This window comes from Antennarius striatus, chromosome 18 (assembly GCF_040054535.1).
Source record: "Antennarius striatus isolate MH-2024 chromosome 18, ASM4005453v1, whole genome shotgun sequence".
NCBI classification, from domain to species: Eukaryota; Metazoa; Chordata; class Actinopteri; order Lophiiformes; family Antennariidae; genus Antennarius; species Antennarius striatus.
Genome location: NC_090793.1, coordinates 10,044,884 through 10,066,244, shown reverse-complemented (window position 1 = coordinate 10,066,244; position 21,361 = coordinate 10,044,884). Strand labels below are relative to the sequence as shown.

At 39.4% G+C, this 21,361-nt stretch overlaps 1 protein-coding gene across 1 annotated transcript in view; it reads left to right on the top strand.

Moving 5' to 3' along the window:
* Positions 1 to 231: 231 nt before the first annotated feature.
* Positions 232 to 21,361, top strand: part of insra (insulin receptor a) — a 52,532-nt gene continuing 31,402 nt past the window's right edge. Inside the window, exons 1-2 of the mRNA XM_068340066.1 lie at positions 232 to 1,377; positions 13,532 to 14,080. Coding sequence (XP_068196167.1) covers positions 1,302 to 1,377; positions 13,532 to 14,080 — 625 coding nt within the window. The 5' untranslated portion in view covers positions 232 to 1,301. The remainder of the gene's footprint in view (positions 1,378 to 13,531; positions 14,081 to 21,361) is intronic.

The window sequence follows — 21,361 nt, the reverse complement described above, 5'->3', positions numbered from 1 at the left end:
GTCAAATACAGTAACACAATGCAATAGATTGAACAGTATTCCTGCAATGTGCTCAACAGTACAAAGTTGGCCTACTGTTTTGTTTTGTTTTTGGTGAATTTGTATGTGTTTAACTAATTAGCGGTGCGATCTGTTTGTTGTGTAATCCAATAAACTCCAGTCCGTCTTTCCCCTCTAGCCGATCTGGATCCCTGGCAGGGTTTGTTTACTGGCGGAGAGGCTGGGAAGAGGGGAGCCCTCTGGAAGTGGGAGACTGTACCTTATACCTCTGTGTGGGGAAGAAGAATGAGGAAAAATTAGTAGAAATGCTTTTATTACTACCATTCTTATTTAGACACGCTCTTGGATATGGGATCAGTCAGCGACGCAGAGCATATAAAGTTGGAACAGAATTTGTCTTTGCAAACAGACGAACCGCGTCCTGCTGAGCCACGAAGTCTGTCATCCTGACAGATCGGAGGTCTCATGGTGATCTGCACCGATTGAAGAGGAGTTGTCGCTTCGGAGATTGCCAGCTTTCCGAAAGCCATTTTACGGACAATTTTAACACGCTAAAGAAGTCATCTGAAATGTTTTATTTTCTCTGGAGAACTTGAGATTTTTTTTTTATTTAATTTTTTTTAACGAAAGACGTATACGCCAACAAGGCAACAACCATCGAGTTCGCAGCAAACGGCTCAAAACTTATCCAAATTAAAAACCCACCTCATTGAGACATTCATGCATGCAACTAGTTTCTGTGTCGTGAATACGCAGTGCACCTGTGTGGGTATGCTGTGATTCTTCGAAAAGTTTCATTAACTGAAAGCGTTGTGGCGGAGCATTGCAAACTTTACTTGTGGCCTGGACTAGAGCGCTGGATCCAGGCTAGGCAGCTAACTCACTAGCTAGCCAACCTGACCATCGTCAGCTGTCTTTCGTCTCGTTCTGCAAATCTGTTTTTGCTCTTTTCGTTCCATGTGGACATTTAGATAGAGTCGTCCAACTAATATGTGCAGCTGAACGCACAGAACGAACACTCGTATTCCGTGCTGGTGTTGACTAGAGCTGCATTTCCACGAGGTGGCTAACTTTAGCAGCAGCAGCAGCAGCAGCAGCGCTGGACTGAACACGTTGAACTCGTTCCTCCGCCCATCTTCCGGGATGTTTTCATTACACTTTTGTTTACCCGCTGGCCCACGCTGCACAACAAAACCTGTTTCTTGAACGTACATTTTCTAGATCCAACTATCCCCCTCGCCAAGGATTAATCAGTATTTGACCCGGAGTAGTGCTGGATCGTGTCCTGTACCGAGTCAGTGATGCGGCTCCGGACTTTGGGTTTTGTTTTGACCGCTTGCTTCTTGGTGATGAGCTGTCATGCAGCAAGTGGAGAGAGTAAGTAGCAGTAATTAACATATTACTACTAATATAGAGTACAACAACAAAATCATTGCTATTATTCTGCATTATTCTTCGTGTATGTACCCAGTTAATAAATAAATTGTGTAGCTAATATACTCAGTATCCAGATTGTCTAAACAACAGATCCTCATTCCATTAAAATCTTTCTAAACTCATCAAATGTTTTGTAATTTTCTATCTGTTGCGGGTGAGGGCATTGGACCTGTATCTAACATTCATTCATTCATTCATTATCAATCATTACCTTGTCCATAATTATGGAGATATATATTCACTTAAATATTTAATTCATTATATATATTTTTAGATCCGTACTATTGACATTTTTTGCCAAAATAATAAATGTAATATGTCATTAATTTAAACACGCAAGTCACACACTCAAATCCATATTCATTTACACTACATGAACAAATCTTAATTTGGAATCCATTAACAGTGGTGGTCATCATACTTGTAAGATTAATTTAACTGATCTACATCCGCCCAAGATATTGATAAACTATAAATTGGTGACAACCCTGCAGCCAACAGCACAAATGTGCTTCACAATCACTTGTGAAGGGGTTAATGAAATACATTTTCGATTTGGGTTTTTAAGAAAGGAGTGCTTCAAGGTTTGTTGTAGTAATCTTGACGGAAGCCAATAACCTAATGCACTCTCCTCCTTTGTTAGGTAAGAAATCTTTCTGCTGTATGACCAAACTTAGTAGCCTCAGGTAACTCTAATACTCGTGCTTCTTCAGTATATGGCAGCAGTTTTGAATGCAGACTGTCTGGAAAAGAGGAAGCACAGATATTTTTACCTTTCGTTGGGTTTGTCAAGGGTGCGAAGCAATGCCATCAAACCAGTTTGAGAGAAAAATGTAAGGCTCGATTTAATGTGAGTTTTGTTTTTGTCGTGACACCTTCTCCTGGTCTGAGTTTTCTCAGCCTTAGAGGTTAACAACATAAGTCAAGAGTTCAACCTGGGTGTCACACTTTCATAAACTGGACTGACCAATATAAAAGTCAGGGAATATTTCTGTGCTCCTTGGTTGGTAGCTGTCCACCTCTGTGTGATAGAAAACTCCACGCCAGAATGAAAGCGTATATTTACTGGCAGTGTGAATTGAGGCTATGCAATAATGGCAAATACAATAATTACAGTTGTTTTGATCGTTATTTAAGTTACAAATATGCAATGATTATTCATCAACTTTGAAAACATGATGTATTTATTAAAAAGCTTTTTTATATGTGTTTAACTGTGGATTTACTTGAACTTTAAGTGTATGAAAAGCAGAAATGTGTGCTAAATGCTAAACCTCTGGCAGTGCATTGTTTTGGGTTTACATTTTAAAATTTAGATATTTTTTATAGTTTGTAGTTTGTATTATCGGATGTTTTTAAATATATGTTCACTTAAATACTGCCATAAAATTACTTTTGTCTTGAAAGTATTCGTAACAAAGTTAAGAGTTATGGTAATAATATATTTTATTCAAATTTGACTGCATTGATTTCATTATACTTTTTATGCTGAATTTCTATACAAACTACATCTTTTTTTTGCTTATGAGACAAACAAGATGATATGTCATGAATATTTATTTTCATGTTCCAAATAGATTTTGAGGATTTTAGAAAATCGCTATGAACAGAAGTAAGTTATCTAATTAATGTCTGCATTTTTCAAATGTAAGCAGTTATTGACTAATTATTCCATAAAATGGAAGCTTAATGCTAATGTACTGCTTGACATAATCTTTTTAGCATTTAGTACATCAAAAATTGTGCAACAGCGAGACCAAAAATCAGTAGTGGCGTAATACTCGTCTGGTGTGTCATTTCACATAACAAACCACCATTCTGCAAGCAAATGAACTGTTGGGTTTACTGTAGGCAATTGTTTACTAAAATATGATTAATGATCATTTTTAAATAATAGTTAATAGTTAAATTAAATAGCTTATGATTTGAGTTACCGGTAAGTTTAATAATTGTACAATGCACAAATTATTTGGGCTAAACTAGGACAAATTTGGTTGCTATTAAATGAATAATGAGTAGTTACAATGAATATTAATCGGTTTTAGCAATTAAAATATTAATATTAACAATGACAGAAGAGGCGTCACAGAAGAGACAGGATTAGAAAGGCTTTCCAGGTTTAAATTCTGAAAAATGGCTATACTGTATACCAGAATGTGGGTGTGGGTGAGTGAAGAAGAAAAGAGACGGGGCAGAGGGGATAGGAAGAACTAACAAGGTCATAGAAGAAGAAAGGGGATCCCTGCAGTTGTTTAGAGTGACTGGTGTGTTTATAACACAGACAGCTCACAATAATAACTTAATCAGTCCAACAGTTACGTCAGAGCCACTTTGCCCCCAACATAAAGCCCTCCTAATTTTTAGAGGCAGCTGTTGAGAGGATTCTTCCATCCTTTTACCGACTTGGTCCTTGGAGTTTGGGGTCTTGATGGTTTGTGTTTTTCTGTTGAGTAGACAGCAGCTGGTCCGTGGTATGCATTGAGAATGTGTCGTTAGCTGGCTCTTGCAATGCAGTGAGGGTAGCAGCAATACCGGTGTAGCTGAAGAGTAGTGGAGACTTTGTCTTTAGCCAAAGTGAGGGAATTGGCTGATCATCGGTATGCATTTCAAGCGTGTGGGTTGCTAGCTCTGGCAGATTGCTTGGGTGGGAATAATGGTGCTTTAACTTTAAGAAGACATAAAACATCCATTACTATTTGTGCTGTATCAAAGCGCTCCATGTGGTAGAGTTGCAGCTGGGGTACACAGTTATGTTGCTCAGAGAAACCACAATGAAAAAAATAGTAGGGCAAACAGTTCATTTTACCTCAAGAAAGTAGTGCATCCCTGGGATGCGGTTCAAGAAAAAATTGTGCGTTCCAACATGACGTTTAGGCATCCCAAAAGTAATTGAATATAGGATAGAAGCATACATGAGGATTGAGTTTTGACAATAGTACAATATAAAAACTAAATAAACTGTCAATTTAATTTTTTTTATTGATAGCATAATTCCTGTTTTAAGTAATAAGAAAAAAAGGGTAAAATTATATATTAGTTTTATCAAAATGTGAAAGCCTAGTAGTCATTTAAAAAACGTTTTAGAAATAAAGATGTAATAGGTTTTTTTTTCACTTTTGCTTTTCAATCAATAGTTTTCTTTGCATTTAATTCATATATTTTCCTGTGGACAGTGCACCAACTTGACAGTCTTCTCCACACAGATTTCAGTAATATCAGTCTCTTTTTCTTCATTAACTTTTAATTTTTTTTTATCCAAGCACTCATTGTCACTTGCTTTTTCTCCAACTTTTGTATCTTTTTCGGAGGCATGGTAATAATAAATCAATCAACCTTTGTTTGTATAGCACTTTATCACATCAGCAGACATTTCAAATCGCTTTAACAGACAAAGAAACCCAACAGGACTCTCCAAGCATAAGCGACAGCTTCCGCTTGCTCTGGATGGTCTAAGTAACTCCTCACTCTCACTGCAGCATTTAGAACAAGCAGATGTCTTGTTGCCATTTGGTTGATTTTAATAAGGCAGAATCACGCAGGTGAGTCTCGTCACGAGAAACTGGATGTTGTTATAACCGTGTTGGTGACAACTATCCTGCAGGCGTTTTTAAGCCATCTTGTTGAAGCCCAAGTGCTTCTGCTTCACATTGAGCACAGACGAAGGTCGAGTATTTTCTGACATGTAACCGTTCCACGTCGAAAACATGTTGACAAACATGTTTGATAAATGAATATTTTGTTCTTCTGGTTTTTCTTTGTTGGTGTCAAAGTTTATATACTGTATATATTTCTATTTTGAAAATGATGTGTGAACATGGCCTAAGCCTTAGTGAAATGATCTAGGCCGTGTTTTATTTCAAACCATGGACTATGATGCCCAACAGAAGAAAAATATATTATATATATATATATATAATGTAGAAGAGTCAACATTCAGTGTGATGTCTAGGATGTTCATCGAGCAGTGCATTGTTTGTGATGAAATAACATGACATCAGTCGATCCTCTTTATGGAGTAGTTGGTGTCTGCTTCAAGAGTAAAGAACTCTTTGACCTCCTGCACTTTTGACACTTGAGGTTCATTTTCTTCTGTTTATTGGTAACTGTTGGTGGCCCATGCTTATCCGCATTACCTAAAGCCCCACCAGTGTCCCACACTTATACTCTGCATTCATACAGATGTCAAATTCTTTGCTGTTGCACCCTCCACTGCTGTGTTGTCTTTCATACAATTTCATGACATTTAAAATTTCTTCTTAAAGATTATAATGTCACAGTCAGAGCTTATTAGCTATTTACTGTGATGACAAGCATGTCTTATTTCTGAGTTACACCTTTGAAAATGCCCACAGTCACAGCCAAATTAATTTTAGTCTGTCACATTTTCTTCATTGTAGGAAACTTGCCTGAGTCTCTCTACAATTCTGCGTCAAGATTTATGTTCTTTCTTTTAAAATTTAAAAAGTATTTGGTGCCTTTGAATGTTGGTTTCCAACCCTAGCCCCATGAGTCACATGTTATTGTTATACATGAGAGAATCATTCCGTAGTAATCATCCTCCTTGGTTCATTTGTTGTTGGGTTTCAAATAGTTGTATTGCCACATTGCAGTGACAACTCATCGCTTTGTCAATAGTGTCAAACAGCAGATATTGATCTATTCAAAGGAGGTCTTGTAACGAGTGACAGGAATGAATGACCTGGATTTATGCTTTTTGACAAGGAGAGCAATTGTAAAGAAATGAAACTATCACTCACCCACCCACTTCTTGAAAAACATTACAAACTGTCACTACTGTCTCAAGTGCTTAAGTCTGTTGTTTTTTTGGTGTGTATACCATAGATTAGTCTTTGCATTTGTCACCCTCCATAATGGCTGCGGGGTCCTGCTCAGCAGGTTCATATTAAATTTTTATAGTTTAAAAAAAAATTCTCATGCAATTTTTCACTTTGACTGCACAGACATCTGAGATTGAAGTGTTGTCATGACAGATCTGCTTCCTGGGAAACATAGCTCTTTTAAAAGGAAATGTATTTGCTTATGTGGATCTATTCTGTAGTAATAATAATGACCTCACAGCTGTTTTATGATAAAAAATCAAATGGGAAAAAAAATGTGAACCCAAGTGCAACCGACTCCTTAGCTGATCTTTGGTCCAGAGACATTCCTTAGCAGGATTATTCTTGGGTATCATTCACATTTGAACTTGCTACCTTACTTGTACCTGGGATTTGGCACTGGAACCAAACTGTAGCCGTTGCTTTGTGGTATAATGCTGACATTGCTTCAATGGAGGACGGTTTCTGAAGACCTGTGAACAGATGGAGAAGCTCTCTATTGGTTCCCCTAAAAGCATTGAGCTTGCTTCTCAGCCCTATACGTGTTACACGTCAAACAACCACCGGATGGAAATTTGTGGTTTTACAGGTTTGAAACGGTTAAAAGTACAGTGAATTAATTACTCCCATTTTCACCTTATTTCAGTTATGTGTGTAGCTATGGCAGCACGGTGGCGTAGTGGTTAGCACTGTTGCCTCACAGCAAGAAGGTCAGGGGTTCAAACCCCATCATTTCCAACATGGCCTTTCTGTGAAGAGTTTGCGTGTTCTCTCCGTGTCTGAATGGGTGTCCTCCGGGTTCTCCGGTTTCCCCCCATTATCAGGAAAAACATGCATCTAGGTAATATTAGGTCATGGTGGACCGTAGTGGCGGCGCGCCCGGGGTGCAGTGGCTCTGGACCAACACTCCATCTGGCCTTTGAAATTTCGTTATGTAAAATGACAATAAAGAAATTTTGACTTTGGTGATATATTTCCCTTGTCATGCTTAGCTAACTGCTGCATTTGAAAACCAACTGCAGGCTGTGCTTGCTTACATTTATAGGAGAGCATATAGTACTCAAGTTGACTCATGAGTAGTTTCAAATTAAAGTCATATCATCTTTAAAAGTGTTGTTATGTCAGATTTGACCTACCTGTCTTAATTATCTGGAGTTGCTGTCGTGATCGTTGCCAAAAGTAAATTCTTGTATGTTGACTTGTTAAACATTGCTATCTGCTGAGCTAGTCTTGAGAGTTTAAGTTGTTTGCCATATATACAATATGTCACATTCCCGACAAGAGTGTGGTTTAAAATGTGTAAAATGAAAATGTAAAATGAAGGTAATGGCTATTGAAAGTGGTTTGTGTGTTTGTGGTATGCCTCTAAGCAAATGATGATTACACCACATGTCTGTTTTGACACTGTGAATACTCACCTCAGTGGCCTCAGCATTTGGTTAGCTTTACCCTTTGTTGCAAACCGAAGAAGAAAAAAAGAAAAAGTTGAATAGGGAAGTGTTGCAACCTGTTTGTGCATACTCACCGAGTCCTCCTTTCTTCCTGAGGCTAACCAACAATATATGCCATCACCACTACAACCTGTTGCCACCGCTTCCACAATTCTGAAGTGTTAAGTCTGAATCTTGTTAATCTTGTTAATGCAGCTGTAGTGAAAGGATTGTGGAGTTGTGTATTTGTGTTGTGAGTTGTTCCCCAATCGAGAATCTAGAATCACTTTAATTGTCATTGTTAATCAAAACGACCAAATTGAGTGCTCTTATTTGGTGCAGATACGTTAAAGGGACAGTAAAGTTAATTTTTAAGTGACATATATGGTATTCATCATTATGAAAAATACAAGAAAAAATAAATGTTATATGTATAGCATCATTCGTTTGGTCAAAAAAGCTTAAAATCTGCAATCCGCAGCAGCTTCCGCATTCAGTGGTCACGTGGGCGTCATACGTCACTGGGGCCAAACAGTTTAGCTATAAGAAACAATGCAATTCTAGACGCGATTAACACCAAAAAATATCATGGTTACCTGCGCGGTGAACAGTTGTGTCAACAAAACAGCAAAAAGATGTGACTTTCAAATAAATTCACTGTAAAATTTAAACTAGAGTCCAATAGTAAATGGTCAGTCATCAGTCAGTCATTTTCCAACCCGCTTAATCCGCTAACGCAGGTCGCGGGGTAGCCAGTGCCTATCCTGGCAGTCTCGGGGCGTGAGGCGGGGGACACTCCGGGCACGACGCCAGTGCACCGCGGAGCCACATAGAAACAAAGAAATCATTCACTCACACACTCACTCCTATGGTCAATTTGGGACCGGCCAATCAACCTGAAGCGCATGCTTTTGGAGGTGGGAGGAGGCCGGAGAACCCGGAGAGAACCCATGCAGACACGGGGAGAGCATGCGAACTCCGCACAGAGCGGGACTCGAACCCGGGTCCGCTGTGTTGTGAGGCAGCAGCGCTAACCACTGCGCCACCGTGCCGCCCTAGTAAATGGTGGTTAGCTCAATTCTAACATAATATATACAATCCCATTGACGGACTAGCACGTTAGCATCTTTAGCGCGATTAACTTTTCCATACACACAGTAAACCAAATCAAGGAGATGACCCCCCGAAATCTGAGGTAATTGTTGTAAATTACTAACAAGCCACAGGGGAAACGAATTCCATCATTTTCTCTGTCTATCACGTTTGATATTGTTTATTTTTCACGAGTGCCATAATCACATGATAATCTGGTCATAAAAACATTTATACAATATCTCCAGTAACTCCAGACATTAATTAATTATCAACTAAACCTTGGGAATTAAGAATAAATACTTTGGGTTGTCTGAAAATGATCTTACCTTCATATCTCTTTGGAAATCCTCCGAAGTAAAGTGCTCATGGAAAATCCTTGGATCCTTGATCATTTTGACCCGGTTTATCCTTTCTCTCCATCTCCTTCCTAGCTTCCCAGGAGGTATTATAAAGAACGATAGATCCATGTCTTTGCGTCTTTTTACTATTCTGTTGACACAACCGTTCACCGCGCAGGTAACCATGATACTTTTGGTCTTAATCCCATCTAGAATTGTAATGTTTTTTATGGCTGCTAAGCTATGTTTGGCCAGAGGTAAGATCGGGCCTAAAAAAACCAGCCCGACCCGAACCAAGCCCGATGGTATTAAAGCCCGACCCAAACCGAGCCCGACAGTAGTGAAGCCCGACCCAACCTGAACGTAATTATTGACATTTTTAGCCCAACCCGGCCCAAATTTCGGGCTTGGATTCGGGCTTAAGATCTTACCTCTACTTTCAGTGCGTATACAATCGGAAAGGTAAAGTGACAGGAGAAGATACAGCTGACGCACGGAGGGAACTGAGCAGGTCCTGTAGATGGATGTTTCTCATAGAGCGCCTTCTATGTTTTACCTAAATTATTTATTTAATAAGAGTATTCCTTAGTTTAATACCCATAGATCGTTTGAGTTAAATAATATATAAATATATATTTATTTAAAAACTTCGGGCATGGCCGGGCTTGGATCTTAAGATCTTAAGCCCGACTCTAACCCTAACCCGACCCAAGCCAGATGGTATTGAAGCCCGACCCGACCCGAATTTCGTGTCGGGTTGGGCCCGAACTCGGGTTCAGGGGTAAGATCTTACCTCTAGTTTGGCCACAGTGACGTATCACACCCACGTGACCACTGAATGCGGAAGCTGCTGTGCCACAGATTTTAAGCTTTTTTTGACCAAACAGATGAAGCTACACATATAAAATGTATTTTTTCTTCTATTGTTCATAGTGATGAATAACAGATATGTCACTTAAAATTAACTTTACTGTCCCTTTAAAAAGAACAGGGAACTAGATAAAAAAACAGATAAAAAATAGACTTGAACATAAAGGGAAATGGAAAAAAGGACAGGATGATGTCTGTCAAACATTGTCACACCCGTTCACAACATATATTGACAATGAAACTTAAATGAATGTTAGATGTTAGATTGCACGTAGCCCATGATGCATGTATTTAAACACATTTCACAGCAGTTTTGCCGAATTCAGCAGGTTTATCGCAGTTGCATAAAAGCTGTTTTTCAGCTTGCTGGTTTTAGCTTGATGGCAGCAGTTCAAACAAGCTGTGACCAGGATGTGACGTGTCTTTTGTGAAGTTCACTGCTTTTCTGGTGGAGCGTGAACTGTACAGTTCTTCCAGAAAGGGAAGTGGACAACCAGTAATCCCCTGGGCGGCCTTGATGACCCTCTGGAGTGCTTGTCTCTCCACCACTGTGCAGCTCCCATACCACGCACAAAGGCCGTAGATGAGGATGCTCTCAACAGAGCAGCGGTAGAAGGCCACTAGCAGATTTTGAGGGATGCTAAATTTCCTTAAAATTCTCAGGAAATAAAGGTGCTGTTGGGCTTTTGTCACCAACTCGGTGATGTTTGTGCCCCAGGTCAAGTCCTCTGTCTTGTGGACCTCCAGGAAGTCCACTATAAGCTCCTTGGTCTTGGCTGTATTGAGGAGCAGGTTGTATGTTTTGCAACACACCGTCAGCCACTCCACCTCGTCCCTGTAAGCGGACTCATCTCCTCCTGAGATGAGCCCCACCACAGTGGTGTCCTTCGCGTATTTGACAATGGTGTTGCTAGAGTGGGCGGCAGCACAGTCGTGGGTGTAGATGGCATAGAGCAGCGGGCTGAACACACAGCCCTGTGGGGAGCCAATGCTGAGGCTGAGAGCTGCCAAAGTGTGGAAGCCCATTCTAACCCTCTGGGAGCGGTCCGTCAGGAAGTCTTTTATCCAAAGGCAGGTGGATTGTGGAAGTCCAAGGTGCAGCAGTTTGGACACCAGTATGTGGGGGAGGATGGTGTTGAACGCAGAGCTGTAGACTATGAAGAGCAATCGTGCGTAGCTCCCTTCTGCGCCAGATGCCTCTGTAATCGATGATTCAGAGCAAAACTGTTTTCAGTGCTGTATGGGACAGAGTGAGTGATGTATTAAAATTTGAGGCTCACCCCCATGGCAGTTTCCTGAATGATGTTTGGCAGTAGTACATGATGCTTTTACGTTTTGGGATACACCTGGTTTGTTTCATTTGCACCATGTCATCCAAGTTTCAGTGCTCTAATCTAAAACAACAGAAGTCAGTGAACCAAAATGTTAATACCTCTGGCTGGTATTAACACATGAAAAAGTGGGCTTGGATGATTTTTTACCTTGCTGCCACTTTAAAATTGCTCTCTTAAACACAAGGGCTGCCATGTTCCAGTTTCCAGTGTAAGCCACTATCAGTACCGCAGGAGTGTATTGGATCCTCGATTGGGAATGCAGTGCTAAAAATATTGTCTTGGCTGAAAGTGTACACAGACTTGCTGTCCTGTGAGGATTTGCCTTCTTCACAGAATCACTCTAATGGCTGACTTAAATAGAGCTGGAGAACCACTGTCCACTCATGTTATACACCACCAGCACTGTGTTCATTAAGAATTTGAATGGTCTTGTTGGGGAAACGGGCAGTATCTTTGAATTTGATACTGTGTTCCTTTCCAGATCTACCATAAGCTACATATACACAATGGAAATAGGTAATGTGGAGGGTGATGCCTTAAAGCTACAGGGTTATGGCATCCAGTCATGCTCAGAATTTGACCTAACTTCTAAATGATATGTAGAAGGAAAATGTTCTTTTTAACGTACCAAATTTCTTTTAACAGCTTGCCATTTATTTATTTAGTTTATTTTTTTTGGACACATTAATATAACAGACTTAACACCTTCATTACATTTACAGCATCAACAACAACATCAACAACAACAACAACAAAAAAAGGGCTGACGGGTAGAAGCCAATAGGCTTCTGAAATTCCCGTCCCCCAGAATCAACAAACATCTCTCACATTACAATATGTAGTCAACTCAGACATTAAAAGTTTTCAACCAGTTCATCCATTGTATTTTGACAAATGTTCATACTGTTATCCACTTCCAGATATTAGCTTTTTAACCTTGAGCATAACCATGTTTATATTAAATTCATGTTTGGACATCGTATGCATGCTTTAAACAAAACTCAAAGTTGTAGGCTGAACTTGAGATAAGCACTGCACAGAGTGGATGCTGGTTAAGGCCATTAAGTGTAAAGATTGTTGTTTTAACACTGAGTAATTGAACACGGTGTCTGTGCACTGTTGTGTTGTAGTGTTATGTAACAGAAAGTGTAAAATGAGATGCTGCAATAAAGAAGTGCACGCCTAGCTGTTATGTGGCTTCCCCAGACCAGTTGGCCTGATGTGCCCAGTTCAGTGGTGAACAAATATAGTCCTCCCACCAGGCAAAACACCTCCAGCTGCACCTATGACTTGTGAATTCTACAATTGGGCCTGGAATGTCCTCTTTTGCAATTGCAAAACTCTTGATGAAACACAAAAAGCGTATGCTGACAGCTTGACCCTTGTTTCTTATCTCACAATGCACTTGTGTTTTACATGTAAGCACCAGTTTTCAAGTGCACTATATGTAGTGTTACAGTGCAGAACAGTGCAGAATAATAATAGAACAGATTATTAATTAACAAAAATCTGTTACTATAAATATTTGCTTGCAGATGTGCATTATTCATTTGTACTTCACTGTGACTTAATAGAAATTAAAATAATTGCAATTGTAAAAACATAACGCCAACATAGTGAAGGAATGCCTCATCAAACGGTATCATTTGCCTGGATGAATAAAAGCCCCAAATCTAAAACTGATATATGGCTATTAGAACTGCAATTCCCCTTACAGAGAAATATTTTTTAATGCATTAGCTATTTTTTATGGTCTTCAGTTACTCAAGCAACTCCAAATATCAACTCTGCATAACCGAGGATGAGCATTTACTCTGATGACAGCACTCCATATTTGACAGTGGCTTATGGCCAGATATGTGGCTGCTAAACAAAATGTCACAGACGTTGGCCTGGTTTTCATCAAAGCCAAAGACATACTATATATTTGTCAGTAAAATATCTCCTCTAATTAGCAGAAAAGTTTTTTCCTCCTTCGACCCTGTTTTACTAATTTATAGAGCAGATGTATTACCAAACTCATCAGTCATATTGAGCAATTATAATCCATCCATAATCGTGTGGCACTGCCCGGTTACTCATTTTGACCTACCACATAGATTTGTCTTAAATATGTAAATGATTTTGTGTCATAAATGAAGGGATTGTCTTTGTAAATAACCTTTGTCTTTCCTATTGTGTCTTCTCAGTTTGTCCAAGCAAGGACATCCGGAACAATGTGACCAACCTTCAGATGCTTGAGAACTGCACTGTAATTGAAGGCCACCTAAAGATCTTACTCATGTTCAGGACCAGAGCTGAGGATTTCCGAGGCCTCAGTTTCCCCAAACTGATTGTGGTCACCGACTACCTTATGCTCTTCAGAGTTTATGGCCTTGAGAGCCTCAGCGACCTCTTCCCCAACCTAACTGTGATAAGAGGCAACAATTTGTTTTTTAATTATGCTTTGGTAATGTTTGAGATGCTGCAGCTCAGAGAGATTGGTCTCCATAGCTTAATGAACATCACCCGAGGAGCTGTGAGAATTGAGAAGAACCCAGATCTCTGCTATCTTTCCACTCTGGACTGGTCCAAAGTCCTGGACTCGGTGGAAGACAACTACATCATGGCCAATAAAAATGACAGGGAATGTGGAGACGTGTGCCCCGGGGCAGCCGTCGGAAAGACCACTTGCCAGACGACCACCATCAATGGCCACTTCAGTGGGCGCTGCTGGACTCAAAAGTACTGTCAAAGAAGTAAGTAGTTTTTTTTTAAATTGCAGCTTGCTACCAGTCCTCACTTGTATAGTACAAGCTAGTGTCACAATCACTAGAGAAAATTGCTGAAGTCTTTTTGACGTCTTAGATTTCACCCCTAGCATGATGAGGTTTTTATTGTTGTTCTTGAAGACGTGAAAGATTGGGGGGTTTGTGTTATTATTTTATAATATATTTTATAAATTACAGATTCTTATTCTTCTTCACATACATATACATCTAAATACTTAATGCAGAAGACCTAGCCTAGCCCAGCCGATCCTATAAATCTGGAGCGTTGTTCAGCCACTACAGATGATCTAACCAGCTCTCTCCATCCCTCTCTATCCTCAGCAGCTCTCTTGTCCCACAGAGTGTCACGTGACTCCATTCTCTGATGTTTCCTCCCACTTTTTTTCTTTTGTCTCACTCGTCTCCTGCCACCTTGCACAGTTCTTTGTAGAATGGCCCGAAGACCTGGTGATGTGTTCATACCACCTCAGTTTTTGCTTTGTAACAGTGGTAAGCAGGTCATCATGTGGGCCGATGTCTTGGCTGATCTTCTCCCAAACGTCCTCATTTGTGACATGTTGGGTGTAGCAGATACCCATGAGTCTTCTGCAGCATCTCATCTCCATGTTCTGTATTCTATTCTGCAGCTCAATTGTAAGGATCCAAGTTTTGCAAGCATACACTGTAGAAAGATTGAGATGACAAGTGAGGGCAGTAGTCTCACCTCTAATGCCAGAGTGATGTTTTTGTCTTTCCATATGGGATTGAGTTTTGCCAGATAAGCTGTTGTTTGAAGAATTCTGGTGAGAATTTCCTGCGTGAATTCTTCATTGGACATGATTGCTCCAAGATATTAGAAACTGGACAGTGTGTCCAGTGCCTGTCCATTGACTTCGATGTCTGAGAGAATGTCCCTGTTGTTGGTGGTCATGATTTTGGTTTTCTCCACATGGATTTCTATTCCATAGGGTTGGGTAGTGGTGTCAAGCCTTTCAACTAGGTTGGCAAGTTATTTTTCTTCTCCAGCTAATGGAGAATACCATGAAGCTGTGCACTCAGTTAAATAATGTCCTGTATTGAAAATTGATAACTGAAAACGTGCACGTAGGGGCCGGCTATAAGACACAAACTGGACTTGGGTTCGGACCTTTTACTAAAAGGAAATTTTAATAACTGGACCTCCGTGACTTTTAATTGAATACTGCTGTTCTAAGCAGTCCATCTACCTGACTGTGTTAATGTAAAGAGTGAGCGAATATTTAAAGGTTTTGTTATTCAAAAAGTAGACGTTCCTATTTCCGGAATTCACTCTCTGTCATCAGTACACCGATGACAGAGAGTGACAGAGAAAACAAAACTGCAAAACTTTAATGTTTGATAATCACAACTCATTTCCCCTCTCGTCCTCAGTCACATTTGAGAGTAACTGCTGCTAATTTCCCCTCTTCTCCCACCAAACTGGGTGCTTCCTTTCAGCAAACTGGCAAAACAATGTTGCAGGAGATGGCTGTGATCAAAACTGATTAGTTTTGAAAACAGGCAACTCACAAATACAAACACACACCATGCCAACAACGTAATAGTGGGAAATACAATGTCATCTTGTAAAGCCTGAAGGTCTTTTTGACATAAATAACTCCTTGAAAATTAAACAATAATGTTTCAGAAAGCTATCAAAAACATCAACATATTAAAAACATTGAAAAAAGTTGCTTTACAAGGTATTTCTCTTTGTCTGTTGAAGACAGCGGTGTTAAGTAGAAAAGTTTTTATGTCTAATTTAGCGCTGCTGAGATCTTTGTAACTTTACCAGTGATTACTGTAACAGCTGACTGAAAATCCACATGGCTATTCGGTCCATGTTTCTCTCAGAACCTTTACATCCGTGGCAAACATTATTACAAACATTGTTGCTACAGCAGCTCTTTAGCAATTACAGTGAGAGCACAAATTCAGTTCAATTAATCATTTGGAATTGGTTAATGCATCCATTCTTAGTTTTTATATTGCAATTGTTGGAATGTTTTATTATCTTCTTTTCCTTTCGGCTTTTCCGTTTAGGAGCCGCCACAGCGAATCAGTTGTCTCCATCTTACCGTGTCTTCTGCATCCTCTTCTGTCACACCAACTTTATCTTAAAAAGGCTTGAATTGTTTTCTGTTGGAAGTAAAAGTGTCAGCTTTGCAGCGGAGGACCTTTAGATAACTGTCTTATTAAAACTTGCTCATGTTTATTCTTTGCAAAACATTTCCCATTGAAGCCAGGGAAAGGGTATTTCCCGAGTGGGTAGTATTTTACACTTTTAATTAAAAGTTATCTTAATTATCTAAATTCTATTGTAGATAGAGTGGGGAGGGATATATGGCTGTTATTGCTACAAAAAATAGGAGAGAAGGTCTTTGACTCAATGTGTGATTGATTTGAAATTGTGCATGCTTGTAGCATGTGTGTTTCTCTTAGCCACGGGCAGTGGAAGACTGCTGTTGTTTTATTCCAGGTTGTCACATGTTGGCTTATCCCTATGAAATGCATTGTAGTCAGTTCAAGTGAGGTGCTAGACCTTTTGATATAGATAATCTAAATTTAATCTTAGCTCGTATTACACATGTCGAAACAATCATTAGTTAACTTGGAGATTTATCATGGTCAGTCTGTGTAATAGCAACATAGGTAATTAATCACACACGGGATATAACCCTTGTTTGTACAGACGGTCATAGCCATTGTTTAGTCTTGTTGCTACAGAACAGGAGAATAACACTGAGGTGTAATAGTATTTATGAACCCATCTGTCATACACTCAGGCTGTCGAAGGAAAAAGTGAGGCAGCCGGTCATGACAGAGGTGGGAAGGGGTGAGGTTTTGCGGGTACTCACCTCAAAACTGACCCTCGACACTCGTCTTTGCCGCTATTTTCTCAGCTCCCAAACATAACAGTCAGCACTGGCGCCGCAATCCTTCACTGAACAATGGCGGGTATAAAATCTCATAAAATTTCTTCCCAATTGTTTCCTGTTTTTGTTGTCCTGCTTCCTCTCTGCTGTTATTAATGGACACCAAGGCCAGGGGTTTGTTCTCAGTAGTAGTGGACAATTTTATTGTGGTGGAGACTAAAATATTGACGAGTGACTGGTGGAGGTCAACCAGACAGGAAAGAATGCAAACTTACCAACTACTAAAGATATCTTTGAGGAAGTGGAGGGATATTGTTATATTGTTAGTTTTATTATTTTGAGATCAAAGTGACCCCTGGTGTGACAAAACTTTAAGGAGATTTGTATTGTTATTGTTGGCACCGAGAAGGGATTCTAAGACATTTTATATCTGTCAGCAGTTTGAGGGCACTGCTTTTCAATATGAAATGTTGAGGACTAATGAAAGCGAATTTCTGCTTGGAAGCCTATTTTTGTCATGACCACCCATAAATTAAATATAATTCTAATATTGTCAAGCTTAAACCTGTAAAGTGATGCATGTTTTTCCCTCTTGTCACTTAAGGACATACATTGTTTTCAAACTAAAATGAAGTGCATAGTGTCTGAAGAAGACTTTAAAATCTTGTTGAGCATAAACAATTTGAAAGGAATGAAAATATCTTCAATTCAGCATTAGAGATGTTATATGACATGTCAATGTGCAAAATATATTTGCTGTAAACTCCTCAATATAGACTGCTGTGATTGTTACAGGCCTTCATTAAACCCAATGCCACATAGATACAATATACTGTATTTTGTTCATGAGTTAGGTCCCCATTTTTAAAACCATGGGAATGTCTCCAAACCAAAGCTTCACAGTTTAATGTCTTAAAGGGACAGTAAAGTTAATTTTAAGTGATATATATGCTATTCATCATTATGAAAAATAGAAGAAAAAATAAATTTTATATGTATAGCTTCCTCCCTTTGGTCAGAAAACCTTAAAATCTGTGCCGCAGCAGCTTCCGCATTCAGTGGTCACGTGGGCGTCATACGTCACTGGCCCCCAACATAGCTTGGCAGCCATAAGAAACAATGCAATCCACGTTGCGATTAACTCCAAAAATATCATGGTTACCTGCGCGGTGAATGGTTGTCTCAACAGAACATTCTATTTTTCATCATGATGAATAACATATGTCACTTAAAATGAACTTTACTGTCCCTTTAATCTGCCATGAAAAAGAAAAACGGTGTTCTAGGCAGAAGGCCTTATGTTTTTATGGCAAAAGATACTGAGGGTTGTTCTTTTAACAGTATTGCAGATAGTATTACAGCTAGCAGATCCCTGCACATGGCTATGTTCTTTTCCTTTGAGGTGAGTTAACCGCTCTGGCACTCAGTTGTGTGGAGCTGCACCCGGCGAACCCTTGCCGTTTAGCTGCTGGAGCGATTCCAATGGAATCCCAGACATTTAAGGCATGTGTTAAAACTGGGCTGACAGGCATTTCTCACCACAGCCATTCAATTTACAACAGCCCACTGCTGTTTTATAGCTTGTTTTTTTCTCTGTGTCAGTGATCACTGAGTAATATATGGAGTGAGTGGAAGGACTTCATATTTCTCCCGAACCAGTCATCACTTGACAGTTTTCTAATTGTGTAGTTTTATTGTTGTAAGGTCATTAATACAATATCCATCTTGGTCAATATTGTTGTCCTTTACTTTAATACGCTGTTATAAGTGGTAGAGCGTGCGGTAGAGCGGGTCGTCCTATGATTCAAAGATCGGCGGTTCGATTCCCACTCCCGCCCCCCCCCCAAAAAAAAACCCGGAGGTGAGCTGACAGTGGGAGGTGTCAGCTCACCTCCGTAGCATTGCGAGGCGCCCTTGAGCAAGGTGCCGCCCCTTTACAAATTGCTCATTTGGGGCGCACCAAGAAGGAGCTGCCCGCCACTCTACCTCCCCTTGCATGCCTACAGCCCCCATTGTGTATGTTTGTGTGTGCTTCAGGGGCCTGTACACACTAATATGTATGTATGCATGCATTTGAATCACTAACTAGAGTGTGCTGTCTTAATTTCCCTTCGGGGATCAAACCAGTATATAAAATAACATTTTTTAAAAAATTTAAAAATTAATTTGTTGACCTCAGTTATCAAAAATGTGCTCTTTTGTTTTTTGGATTTTTAGTTTCTGCAATAGAAGCTCTGGTCTCAGTCTCTACCGCCAGCAATGGCTCTTTTTATTTCAATTAGGGAAAACAATTTTTGGTTTTCATCCCTTGTAAGTGGCTGTTCCCTCTGCAGGAAATAACAGACAGCACAACAATTAAAAGACACAAGCTGTGATCATAAGTAAAGACAGTATTCACTGGAATACAAGCAACAACTGCACCTGCCTGATTGTCCTAATAGATGAATGTACCAACACTATATTTAACCCAGAGGAAAAACAACACAGCACTTTAAAATAAAAGCTAGAATGAAGAAATATAAGTGGTCTGTGTTTGGTGACAGTATTGTGTCTGCTAACATTTATTTACTACTACTAAGGACAGCTGCTCCCTATGCAAGAAACTAATTTGGCTTTATTGAAATAAAAAAAGGGGTAAGGGGTTATGCAAATTTGAATTAACATTAATGTGATATACATGCTTTAGATGGTATCACTGGTTGTTGAAGTCAAACACAGGGATTATCATTATTTTAACCTAACACTGAGCCTTGGAAGGAAAAGGCTGGGGTGCATCATTTGCCTGTTAAGCAGGTAGCATAATTGCCAATCAATGAATCCACAGTGTTTGTGGTTTCTATTCCAGTCACAGCCAACTGGATATCCTGCCTTCAGAAGACTGTAGTGGCGGGGCAGTATTAAAAACAAGAACCGTTTTTACATGTTGTTTGTGTGTTTTTGTTCTATAAGCAGAGGCAGGGACTGCTTAATGAAATTGTTTACGATTCCTGTTGTTGCCAGAGTCATCTCAAATGAGCCCTGATGAGTCAGACCGGCTGATAAGTGTTTTACACGAACCAAATGAGACAAATAAGCCCAGGTCATTCCAATTTACCTGCTATAACATGCTGGCAAAAACTCTTCTCTGTGCTAAACTAGATTTTTCCTTCGTTTGACTTGCTCATGGTTTGTGGATAGACATATGAATGAATATTTGGATGTCATAATAAAAGTTATGTGTCCTTACTAATTACTTTCTTTGGTTTGCTGTCTTTTTTTTTTCATAAAAAAGTAAAATCCCAGCCGCCTGCTAGTCTTTATTTATGTAAGGACCGCAACTACCAAGTGTTTCCGGTCAAAAAGGATCTGAAAGTTGTTTTTATCATCACTAGTTTGTTTTTTGTTCATCATTTAAAAAAAACCCATGTACAATTAAGTGTCCTTTTTTAATATACTGTATACTATACAGCTTTAATATACTCTATACTATACAGCTTTAATATACTCTATACTATACAGCTCTCCAAGTGTCCACTACAATACAAAAGTATAACATTTATTGTATGCTGTTTTGCATACAACAATTTAAACATAATCCAATGACAAGAAGAAAATACCCACATTTCAAGGATCAAGAAAATGTTGATTGATTAAAACAATTAGTTTCATTTTCTTTATGACTCTACAAAGAAAATAAATGAAGCTTAATTGTAGACACTGCAAACAATGCTTCACATAGACTGAAGGATTCTCATGAAGTCTGTTGTATACAGAGAATGTTTTTTAGTAGTTCTTCATCCAACTAATTCTTTCAAAGTCCAATTAAATTAATTCATTGACATTTTCCGTGTCACTTTTATTTTTACTGATTACACTGTATCATTAGCTCAATGTTCCCGTCTATACAAGACCCTTTACAAAATCAACATGTCATGATTCAAATGTCATGAACCCAGTGAATTCATTCAACTGACCCATCTGTCTCTGTTTGTTGCCGTCTCATTCCTATTATAGGTATAGAGGGAGCTTCAGTGATCAGATATGTATGGAAGTCGAAGTGAGAGATTGTATAACATCTGTTCTCCACTAAGAGAGAATAAAGTTGGCTGTGCTTCATCAGTGACAAATGTTTGAGTGCAGCAGGTCAGAGAAACCAGTCATCACTGCTTGAGGGAAGTAGAGATCTTAAATCTGATGTGCGGAGGGCCGAGGAAGGGCTTTTTCAATCTGTAACAGAATGGTAGAGACAGATTATTTTTATTGTTATTTTCAAAATGGACAGAAATGACTCAAACAAAAAAAAAGGTGTTTTTTCTTGCGGTGGGCTGAGTTCTCCTGGTCCTATAAAAGTATAACATTATTTTGTCTGTATTTACATTTGTCTGATCTAGCTGGC